The sequence below is a fragment of the Balaenoptera acutorostrata genome, chromosome 8, assembly GCF_949987535.1.
Source record: "Balaenoptera acutorostrata chromosome 8, mBalAcu1.1, whole genome shotgun sequence".
Taxonomy (NCBI): Eukaryota; Metazoa; Chordata; class Mammalia; order Artiodactyla; family Balaenopteridae; genus Balaenoptera; species Balaenoptera acutorostrata.
This window is the reverse complement of record NC_080071.1, coordinates 60,639,090-60,651,185: the sequence shown is the minus strand read 5'-3', so window position 1 is coordinate 60,651,185 and position 12,096 is coordinate 60,639,090. Positions and strand designations below refer to the sequence as shown.

General features: G+C 37.2%; 1 protein-coding gene across 1 annotated transcript in view; it reads right to left on the bottom strand.

Annotated features, from left to right (window-relative positions):
* Window positions 1-11,564, bottom strand: part of CDK15 (cyclin dependent kinase 15) — an 88,532-nt gene extending 76,968 nt beyond the window's left edge. The window contains exons 1-4 of the mRNA XM_007190536.2: window positions 11,380-11,564; window positions 10,506-10,655; window positions 10,206-10,300; window positions 4,084-4,163 (exon numbers count right to left, since the gene is read on the bottom strand). Of these exons, the coding sequence (XP_007190598.2) occupies window positions 4,084-4,163; window positions 10,206-10,300; window positions 10,506-10,655; window positions 11,380-11,502 (448 nt within the window). The 5' untranslated portion in view covers window positions 11,503-11,564. The remainder of the gene's footprint in view (window positions 1-4,083; window positions 4,164-10,205; window positions 10,301-10,505; window positions 10,656-11,379) is intronic.
* Between the last annotated feature and the right edge of the window lie 532 nt (window positions 11,565-12,096).

Sequence of the window (12,096 nt, the reverse complement as noted above, 5' to 3'; positions counted from 1 at the left end):
ATAAACTCAAAATGGATTAAAGACCTAAATGTAAGACCGGACACTATAAAACTCTTAGAGGAAAACATATGAAAAACACTCTTTGACATAAACCACAGCAAGATCTTCTTTGACCCACCTCCTAGACTAATGAAAATAAAACCAAAAATAAACAAATGGGACCTAATTAAGCTTAAAAGCTTTTGCACAGCAAAGGATACCATAAACAAGATGAAAGGACAACCCTCAGAATGGGAGAAAATACTTGCAAATGAAGCAACTGACAAAGGATTAATCTCCAAAATATACAAACAGCTCATGGAGCTCAATATCAAAAAAACAAACAACCCAATTAAAAAATGGGCAGAAGACCTAAATAGACATTTCACCAAAGAAGACATACAGATGGCCAAGAGGCACATGAAAAGATGCTCAATGTCACTAATTATTAGAGAAATGCAAATCAAAATTGCAATGAGGTATCACCTGACACCGGTCAGAATGGCCATCATCAAAAAATCTACAAACAAAAAATGCTGGAGAGGGTTTGGTGAAAAGGGAACCCTCTTGCACTGTTGGTGGGAATGTAAATTTATTCAGTCAGTAGGGAGAACAGTATGGTCGTTCATTAAAAAACTAAAAATAGAACTACCATATGACCCAGCAATCCCGCTGCTGGACATATACCCTGAGAAAACCATAATTCAAAAAGAGACATGTACCACAATGTTCATTGCAGCAGTATTTACAATAGCCAGGACGTGGAAGCAACCTAAATGGCCATCGAAACGTTTAGGTATATGTGATGTGGCACATATATACAATGGAATATTAGCCATAAAAAGAAACGAAATTGAGTTATTTATAGTGAGGTGGGTGGACCTAGAGTCTGTCGTACAGAGTGAAGTAAGTCAGAAAGAGAGAAACAATACTGTATGCTAACACACATATATGGAATCTAAAAAAAATGGTACTGATAAACCTAGTGGCAAGGCAGGAATAAAGATGTAAACATAGAGAATGGACTTGAGGACATGTGGGGTGTTGGTGGGAGGTGGAAGCTGGGGCGAAGTGAGAGTAGCATCTGACATATATACACTACCAAATGTAAAATAGGTAGCTAGTGGGAAGCAGTCGCATAACACAGGGAGATCAGCTCTGTGCTTTGTGACCACCTAGAGGGGTGGGATAGGGAGGGTGGGAGGGAGGCTCAAGAGGGAGGGAATATGGGGGTATATGTATGTATATGGCTGATTCACTTTGTTGTACAACAGAAACTAACACAGCATTGTGAAGCAATTATACTCCAATAAAGATGTATAAAAAAAAAGAAAAAAAAGAAAATGTTTGCAAACTTGAAAAAATATATATAATTATAGAGCTAGTTATGAAAGATTCTCTAAGTTGCTATGAAAGTGGCTAATCTTTTTAATTAGCAGAGGAATAAGGGTAGGGAACACGCCTATTGTGTCTGCTGCTGTGTATCTAGCAGCCATCAGAGTACCTGGCCAAAATAGGTGCTCAATAAATACTCATGGAATGAATGCTAAGAGATTGTATGGATTTTTGAATTAGAGAGATTTGGTTTGAATCATAGCTCTGTACTGGAATCGTAATAATCTCTATCTCCAAATGTTATTAAGAAGATTGAAAGAGGTAACACATGAAAAATATCCTTAGTGCTGTTCATACTTTTGCCAATTTCATAACATTACATGTTACAGTCAAATAGTATTCCAAATGACCAGATTAATAAACTGCTGCATGTTTTCTACCTATATGTAGAGAGACTGTACGTGTAGTAAAATCCTACTCAATAAATCCTTGGCTGATATACCATTAGAGCAGCCAAACTGTTCAGGAAAAGTATTTCCTACTTCAAGGTTTTTTAGAGAAGTCTGTATTGCTCATTTAGTTTTTCTGCACATGGCTTTCAGTTGCCTTTTTAGCTAGTGACCCTGGATTTTAACTAATGAACTCCAGCTGTTCTTATTTTGCCTTTCAGCCCTTCTCATTTAACCTCCTGTCTCCCTGGTCTCACATCCTTAAAGTTCTTACAGGAAAAATGGGACAGTGCCAAAGTTTTCAAATGAGGCCTTATGTCTTCTTGAGGGGAGAGGGCTCCTCTATGAAGGGCTCCCAGCTTTTACACTAGTGGAAAAAGAAACATCCATTGTTGGAAACTGGATGCCTAACAACCTCCAATGTGTCAAAAAAATCCTTTTGTGGTTTTTCATATTAAACAAGCAAAGCATTCAGTAAGGTAAGTCTATAAAACAAACCAAGAAAGTCCACAGTTGAATACTAAATGTAATTGCAAACACCTGTGATGGAGAGGCAATTCCTCGGTAAATATGCAATAAAAGAAACATTTAGCACACAGAGCAATACACATCCAGCTTTTCTGAACCATGCTAAGAACCATCTGTTAGCAAAACCGGCAAACGTTTCCACTGTTAAAGTCAAATGTCATCCCGAAAAAGTTGGCTGTGGGCAAAATCTGAGCGAGGCAGGGCTGAAGCAACGGGCAAGCTCAGCTCACAAAGGAAACACCATGAGAACAGGGTGAACCTGGGCCTAGAGACCCTCCCCTTATGCTGGTGACCTGGGGATGTCTATTATGCTCAGAAATACTCTTTAGCCTATCCACACATCTCTTTCTAAATCTGATCATCCTTTCAGGGGGACCACTAATACATACATCAGTAACTACAGCTTCCATTATATTGAACACTTAAGGCCACACTTTCCTCCAGAATGCACCTGATCCTACCAGGCTGAATCCCCGGCTAACCTGATAGCCATTTGGCCCTTCTGCTGAAATTCAAAATGATGTATTTCCCAGGGGCTCTGGAAGACTTTTGAAAATGGCATCAAATTCAGTTATAAACTCATTTTCTGAATTCCTTTTTCCATGCCTATTTGCATGACCCATCCTCCAAGCTCAGTTCAAAATCTATTGACTCTATTAGACACATTGAGACTGACTTGTTCTCATCTCAGTTTACAAGGTCTTTGTTACCTCCATCATAACACTGGTTGCAACTTGAATCATCTGCTCTGTTACAACTGAAAAGATAGAGAGCAAAGATCAGGCTTTTTCTTCTCATTCTTCACAACACCCAGCAGCATGCTTTGCATATAGGATGTGCTCCATAAAGAAGGGAAGATGAAGTAGTTAAAAGGGAAGAAAGAAAGACCAGGGAGAAGCCATTTCTCTGGGTTTTTGATGAAATGAATAGCAATCCTGTCATCATTTTATTTCAAATGGCTTATGTAAAAAGGTTAATAAATTGCATTTTAATGATTTATTTTCACTATACTGGCTTCTTGATTTTTAAATTATAAATTGTTAGTTATCTTGATAGTGAACAAGACATCACTAAGGGAAAGTAACAAAAATGGAATAATAATAATAGCCAACATTTGTTGAACTCTGAAGATAAACTCTGTGACTAGTGTTTTATATGTATATTCTCATTTAAGCCTCATAACAACTCAATGAAATAGGTACTATTATCCTCTTTCTGCAATAAACTGAGTCTTAAATAGGAAAAGTAATCTACCCACAGTCACACCACTAGTAATTGGTATATCTAAGATTCAAGCTCAAGTCTATCTGATGCCACCAGACTTCTCACCCACTTGCTCTACTGTCCAGGGTTCAGAGAAAATACAGGCATAACACTAAAAACACACGTTTTCCCAAGGAGTTTTTCAAATGCTATCTCAACAACTTATTTTCAGGCAAACTGCTTACTGAGAATTTGTGTGAGTATATTATTTACTTTCTCTTTTGTATGGCTTTTTCTAGGGTTATATAGAGACAGCCTTAGCACTTAGCATGGGACCAAACTCGCAGAAGATATTTAGTAAATACTCACTGAGTTCATAGTTTGGATCAACTAATATAATAGTTTTGAATTCTAATTTCCTCAGGAATAAGTAATAAAATGATTTGGAAAACCGGTGTGAAGAATAAAATTGCAATTATAACATTACTTCTATAAATATAAAAAGCTAGATGCTGAATGGATAGGCTCAATGCATTTTTATCAAATCAAAAACTTAAAATATCTCTTGGGTCCACTCTACTGTTCTTACCTTCCCGGATGGCTGTAAATGGGACTCCTTCCTCTGCATTCATGCTGATGACTTTTAAAGCCACTAGTTGTCCATTTATCCTAGAAGAGTCGGGGGAAAGGGCACACATTTGTTGACATGGCCCATAGCAGCAATTTATACTAAGGATGGTTTAACAAAAGTAGCTTTCCTTCAAAATTTATTCCAGTATATGAAATGTACAATTTTCTCAGAATAAAAAAGTTTTAAAAGTCATATGTATATATCAAGCCATCGTTTTCTCTTTACCCAAGTGATATATATTTATTACAGAAAATATGGAGACTATGGGAAAGCACAGAAAAAAATAACCCAACAAAGCCAGCTTCATATTTTGATATATATTGTTTCTTTTATTTCCCTTTGTGCACTTATTTGAGCCATTCTTATTTTTCATCTGAATTATTGTAATGACCTCCTAACAGTCTTTCTGCTTATATGTTTGTACCCCTACCCTCTACTTCCAGCAGTAGCCCAGGGCATCTTTTTTAAAGTGAAAGTCAAAACAAGTCACTTCTGTGCTCAAAACCCACCGTCATCTCCACATTTCATTCTGAATAAAAGCCAGATTCTTACAATTGCCTCCTAGGTGCCACCTGACCTGCCCAGTCCCACCATTCTCTCTCTCTTCATCTCTTACTCTCCCCTTATTCATTGTTCTGTTTGCTGATGTAAGCTAAATGCCAGAGAACAGAGAAGATTTTAATGTAAGTATAACTATATTGTTTTTAATACAGTGGGATTCACATCGTATTATTAGGAACCTGTTTTTCCTCCATTTAACTTTTTCTGTTAGTCATTCTTGTATTATTTGACATTTAATAGTAACATTTCATCATATAAATATGTACAATGTATTTTGCCAATTCCAAATATTTTAACATTGTTTCTAACTTTTGGCTATTATAAAAATACCTGGATGATCATATTTGTTCATATTTGTAGATAAATCTTTTCATACAGCCTCTGTTATTTTCTTAGGGTCGTGGTGGAATTGCTAAATCAAAGAGTATGCAGTGCACAAATTTTTATTATTTTGAACACATGTTCCCAAATTGTGCCGCAGAGTGATCACACCACTAACTGGTCATGAGCCTGGCCATTCTAGCACCCCCTCGCCAACAGCGGGCAGCGTTGTTTGTTTTTTGTTGTTGTTGTTGCTGTAAGATTTCATATTTTAGAACAGTTTTAGATTTACAGAAAAGTTGAGAAGATAGTACAGAAAATTCTCATATACCTCACATCCAGTTTCCTCTGTTGTTAACATCTTATATCAGTATGATACATTTGTTAAAATTAATGAGCCAACGTTGATATATTATTATTAACCAAAGCCCTCAGTTTATTAGGAATTCTTTAGGTTTTTTTTTTTTTGCAGTAAAATTGTATTGCTTGCTGTGGGTTGCATTCTAAATTGGTAAAATTTGGGGGAATGCAACATGATCATATGTGTGAAAAACCATAAAACTACCACACTCAGGAATTTTTCTCAGTAGTTACTTAGCAAAGATTTTAATAATTCCAAATGCATGAAAGATATCATTCACTGTGTTAGTTACAATAGAAAACAATAGAAATAGCTGAAATATTCAACATTAGAGAAAAAACTGATTTGATACGTTTACATATTGCAATATGATTACCAGGATATCTTTAGTTTTTACCTGATGTCCCTTTTCTATTCCAGGATCTCTTCTAGGACACCACATTGCATTTAGTTGTCATGTCTCTTTAGGCTCCTCTTGGCTGTGACAGTTTCCCAGACATTCCTTGTTTTTGATGACATTAAAGGTTCCGAGGAGTACTGGTCAAGTATTTTGTAGGATACCTCTCTATTGCAATTTTTCTGATGTTTTTCTTATGATTAGACCACAGTTATGGGTTTTGGTTTCATCACATCATATTAAAGGTACATACTGTCATCAAAATTTATGGCTTTTGATGTGGCCTTAATCACCTGGCTCAGGTAATACTTGTCAGGTTTCTTCACTGTAAAGTTATTCTCCCCCCACCCCTTTCCATACTGAACTTTGGGAGAACGTCACTATGAGTAGCCCACACTTAAGCACTGGAAAGTTACACTCCACCACCTTGAGGGTGGGTTATCTGCATAAATTATCTGGAAATTTGTCTCTTCTCTCCCATTTATTAATTAACTGAACCACTTATTTACAGCGCTATGGACTCATAGTCACTTTATACTTTGGGTTACAACCCAATAAATACTATTTTATTTATTTTGTTGCTCAAATTTTTCCACCTTTGCTCTTTGGGAGCTTTTTCAGTTGGCTCCTAGGTATCTTTGACATATCCCCATAAATGTGGGGCTTCTTTTTGGGGGGCATGTTTTTATCTTCATTTTTTGGCCTATTTAATAGGTAAAAAGGATTATCACATTTTAATTTCTATTCCTTTAAATAACTGTGGAACTGAATTTTCATAAGGTTATTGGTCTTTTCTGTTCTTTTTTGGTTTACCTGTTTGCCCACTTTTTATTGAAATATTTTGCATATACTTTTCACCAATTTCTTTTGTTTGCCTTATCATGTCTTTGAAATTTTAAACTTAAAAATTTTTATGATGCTCAGTATTTTCCAAAATGTTTTACCCAGAACATAGCTCTGTGAAATTCTCCCTATCCCCTACCCTAAATTTTTCTGTTCAAATATGTTTAGAAAATGCTTTATACTTTAAAATTTTTCTTCATCTTTTTTAGAGAGTCATGGTATACATCAACATTTTAAAGATGCTGAGAGCACCTATAATAAAGGATCACATTTTATTTTGTCCTAGGGTTACCCGTGTCAAATGGACAATGGTAATGGTTTCAGTGAAACTTCTATTAAGGTGTCTCAGAATTGGGGGGGTCCCTAGAACGTACTTGGATAGATGGGGCACCACGGACATGTCCAATCTTCCCTTACAGGTTCTGACTTAAGTGTTACATATAGACAGACCTTTCCAGTCCAAAAGTTACACAGACTTCCCCTGTTTATTCTTCTAGCTCTTGTATGTTTCCTTTTTCATTTAACTCTTTAATCCACTGGGAATTTATATTGTATATTTACCTTTTCCAAATTGCTAACAATCGTCCCAACTCCATTTATTGGACTGCTTATTTATTTAATTATTTTCCCTGCTGATTCGACATGCCACCATGATTGTATATTAGATGTTACTAATACTTGGATTTGTGACTGTTCTAGACTTTTACAAATCATATTTCTTCGATCTGTCTTATGCTTGTGCTACACTATTTTAATTATTGTAGCTTTTGAACATATTTAGAATACATTAAAACTCTAAATTACAGAATCATTGACATCTTTGTACTACTAGATATTCTAATCCAAATATCCTTACAAGGGTCCCTGAAATGATCTACGAGACCCTATATAAGGCCCTACTGCATCTTCACCTCCTCCCTGTCCTCACATCCTTCCATTCTCCCAGTCCAGTGCCAGGCCTGCTCCTGCCTCAGGGATTTGCTAGTTGCTGTTCCCTCTGCCTGAAGCTCTCTTCCACTATACACTCACACAGCTCACGCCTCACCTTTGTCAGTCTCTGTTCAAGTGTTTCTTTCTCAGTGAGGCCTCCTCTCTCACTATTTAAAATAGTAATTCACCACCCCACTCTGGCAGTCCCTATTCCTCTTCCTTGTTTTATTCTTTTCCAAAGCATTTTTACTCTTTGACAAACTCAGTCAAAGAGTTCATTTGTTTATTGCCTCTCTCACCCCCACTAGAACATACACTCCATAAGAGCAGGGATTTTTGTCTCTTTTGTTTTCCAATGAGTCCTTATTGGCTAAAATAGTGCCTGGCACAGAGTAGGTGCTTCATAAATATGAGTAGAATGAATGAATGCCTTTCTGGCTGGCTTTTTCTTCAAGTCTTTTATGTCCCTTACTAAATCTTTATATAAATCCTGCCCTTTTTTTTTTTTTTTTAATTTTTGTCTGCGTTGGGTCTTCGCTGCTGCGCGTGGGCTTTCTCCAGTTGCGTTGAGCGGGGGCCACTCTTCGCTGCAGTGCACGGGCTTCTCATTGCGATGGCTTCTCTTGTTGTGGAGCACGGGCTCTAGGCACGTGTGCTTCAGTAGTTGTGACACACGGGCTCAGTGGCCGTGGCTCGTGGGCCCCAGAGCGCAGGCTCAGCAGCTGTGTCACACAAACTTACTTGCTCCACGGCATGTGGGATCTTCCCGGACCAGGGATCGAACCCGTGTCTCCTGCATTGGCAGGTGGATTCCCAACTACTGCGCCACCAGGGAAGTCCCAATCCTGCCCATTTTTGACTGTAATGATTTTTTTGTTGTTGCTTTTTGAGAATAATTTCCCCTACAATATTTTCTATTAAATGGTTATTGCTAATACATAAGACAACTTTTGATAAGTATATTTTGATTTTGTAACTGATCAACTTATTGTTCTATCTCACTACTTCTAATAGTTTCTTAGATGATTCTCTTGGGTTTTTTTAGGTAGACAATTCTATAATCCACAAAAATTATTTTCAGTCTTTTTCTCCTCGTTGCATTGGCTAGAATGCTTATGATAATCTTTAACAATAGAGAATAGTGGGCAGTCTTGCCCTACCTCTAACTTAATGGTGATGTCTCTAGTATTTAACAAAGAAAAAGTATGTAGGCTATTGATTTGAAATTATTCTACAACATAATGAGTAATTATCATTCTAATCCTATTCTGCTCAGAGTTTTAAAAACTAGAAATTGATGTTGAATTTATCAAATGCCTTTTTGACATCTATCTCTATATGTTTTAAAATTATAAATGTAATGCTTTTGTGGTAAGGAATAAAGTGAAAAGTTTGAGTGACCTTTCTCCATTCCAGTTTCAACCACTAGAACTAGCTACTTTTAATAATCCCTTGTGTATTTTTCCAGATTCCTCTAGGCACATACAAATTTATACATGAACAGTGCTTTTTTTCTAAATGAGATCATATATTGTTCTGTAACTTGCTTGTTTCTCGTAAAATATTGGGCATCTTTTCATACATCTTATACTCTAGATGGTTGCATACTATTTCATTACGTAGTGATAATTTAGCCAGTTCTCCATTAATGGATATCTGTAACCAGGTTTTTACTTTTTCTATTATAAATCTTGCTGCAATTAATACACTGTTACATATATCTCTGTGCACTTGGACAGGGTATATATTTGTAATGTATTTTTCATTCTATTACTAGGCTGAATCCCTTGAAGGAAATCTTTTATATTCTTAGTACCTAAGATAGTTTATGGAAGTGAATTAAATCCTGTTTCTACATAATATATTTAAAATGGTATCTCCTCCAAAATCCTCTTTAACAAGTAAAAATTATAACACAAGTCCTAAGATAAATAATAGTCTTGTAGTATTTATATTAAATTTTTAAAAATAACATTTAACTACTTTGAGCCATTATTTTTTTCCATTGGAGTAACATAAATTAAAGAAATCAGACCTTCTGACTATCCCACCTTGACTAAAAGCTGTGGAGTTTGTGAATCTTTCAAATACGTTTAACAAAGTTTTTATTAGCCAAAATGGGCACTTGCTTTCTGGATTAACAATCTTTTTATTCTCCAGCCATTTTGTGTAGTTTGCAACTGTAGAATACCCAGGATTAATCATTCTTTGTGTACTATGTCATACTTTGTAGAAACCAACTTCGGTTTCTTCTACAAAGGCCAAGTGGAAGAAGGAAGGAGAAAACTCAAGGCTGCCATTGCAAACCTCTGTCATTGTGTTTTGGGCTGAATGGGGGGGGATATGAAAATATCTGTAGAGACACCTTATCAACTGTACTTCCCACCAGGTGAAGAGCAGTAATTGTTCTTTGGGTCACTAGTTGAGAAAGTTTAATTTGAATTGAATCAAAAAAAGAAAAAGCTGATAAATTAGTGGGCTGATTTTAACTGGGGCAGGGGAAGTTTGTTTTCTTTCAAGCCTACTTCAATAATCATGTCTTTCCCTATTGACTGTGGGGTCTTGCATAGGTCCTGAACTTCTGTCCTGTGTCAGCTGGCTTCATAATGTCAAATCCTGGGGGTGAGATCCTCATCTCTAGTCTCTCCCAGCTAATGAGTCACTCACCGGCTAATCCCCTTGTAAACTGTAGCGTAAGAACCTTCACCCAGCTTCTCCAAGTTCAAATAAGATGAGGCTGCCCCAAAGGGGAGGCTCTTCCTCTGCATAAGGGGAATGAGGAGGAGTGAGAGGGGGGGAAAGAAAAGAGCATTTTTTTAGTGTTGCCTTTTTTTTCCCCCAGAGAAATTAGACAGCATTGCAGAATGTACTTGGGAAGGTCTGCTCAGTAATTGCCCTGGAAATAAGGCCCAGCCTCTCTAGACAAGCACACATGAAATTCTTGATCAACATCAGCTGCTCACTCACCCACTGAAAACCCTGACTCAGATCCTCTTCCTGAAAAGAATCGCTGTTACTCCGTGGCCTTTTACTCTTGAACTTCCGGGCACGGACAGCCTGAAGTCCCCTGGGGTGAAATGAAGTCATGGAACATGATGCTTCTTTTAGGTCTGTTAGCTAGAGAAAAAGGAAAGTGCAGGAATAAAATTTATGCAAAGTCAAGACTCAATGGCTAGCATAAACCACTTTTTCTTTATTTGCCTGATGTTAACTCTTCAAATGTTTTCCAAGCGTCCTACACGCCCAAAAGGCACCTTTCCTGAACATCAGTTCCTTAAAAAAAATAAATAAATAAAATAATGATATCAACTGCTGAAACACAACATTTTCTCTTCACCTAAAAATATATCTTTAAACACTTAGGTTAACCTAAATTTCTTTGATTGATGGTTTCAAATTTTTCTTTGTTAAACCTAGACTTTTTTTTTTCCATGTCCCCTTAATTTCTCTTTTCAGGGGAAAAATTTTCTAGTATAACATTGCTAATAAACATGAACTAATTACTGAAATTTTTAATCCGTAGGGTACCGATACTGCAGCTTGCTTTTTGAGCTTCAGCTCTCTAATTTAGTACTTCAGCTATTTCAAGAGAACAACTTTCTCGACTTCAAGTCAAGGGAGTTTCATGCAGCCCAAAGCATAGGATTATTTTTCCCTTTTGGCTTAAAAGAAAATCTCCAAATTTGATAACAACAGTCACAAATTCTCTGTGACTTTAATAGAATTTTCTTTTTATTGCTTTAGACCTAGTGCAGGAAAACCAGACCCTGCTACAGAAAGGGAGCCTCTGAACTCCTCGGTTTATGGATAGAGGAGGACGCTGCTCCTGGAATACGAGTACCTTGATCGCAGCCTCCATCATCACCGGAGCGCTCCTCTGACGGCTGTGTGCATCGCCTCCTTCCCAACAGCAACGGCAGCTGCATCCGGGCTGCAGAGTCTTTGCACACAGCTCTTGACCCATAATCTTCCAGGTTCAAGGAGAAAACCCGGCACTTGAACCTCTCTCCCTCTGCCTCTCCTGTCCTTGTTCACTCCCTTTTTGCCAGAGGTCAGCAATGCTGGAGCCTTCATATGACTCACATGAGGGCTCTGCTTGGAGCAGCCTCATGACTTCAGCAGTTTTTTCTTCATCAGTGCAAGAAACTACACATCAGAAAGGCGGCCGCCTGCATTCATATGTGCACAACTGAAACCAGGACAGCTAGTATTGGAAAGAATAAAATTTGGCACAATTAAAGTTCTTATTCCAGTCACAAGTTAGTGCTACTGGTATACACAGTTTTTATGAATTTACATTGCTTATCCATATTATTGATAATATTTATTAGGCTTTCCTGGTGCTAAAGCGGATATGTTGAGGAGTATTTTCTCCCTGCCCTTCATCTGAAAGTATTTTGTTTTTAAGACTTCAAAATAAATTGGCAACCTAGCCAACTTTTAGTAGTCAAAGAAACCACAGAACCCTAAAACAGGAAGAAAGCTGAAGATATCTACTCCATCTCTTTGCCTTTAAGCAATAGTGTAACTAAGAGTCCCAAGGGGTACTCATTCATTG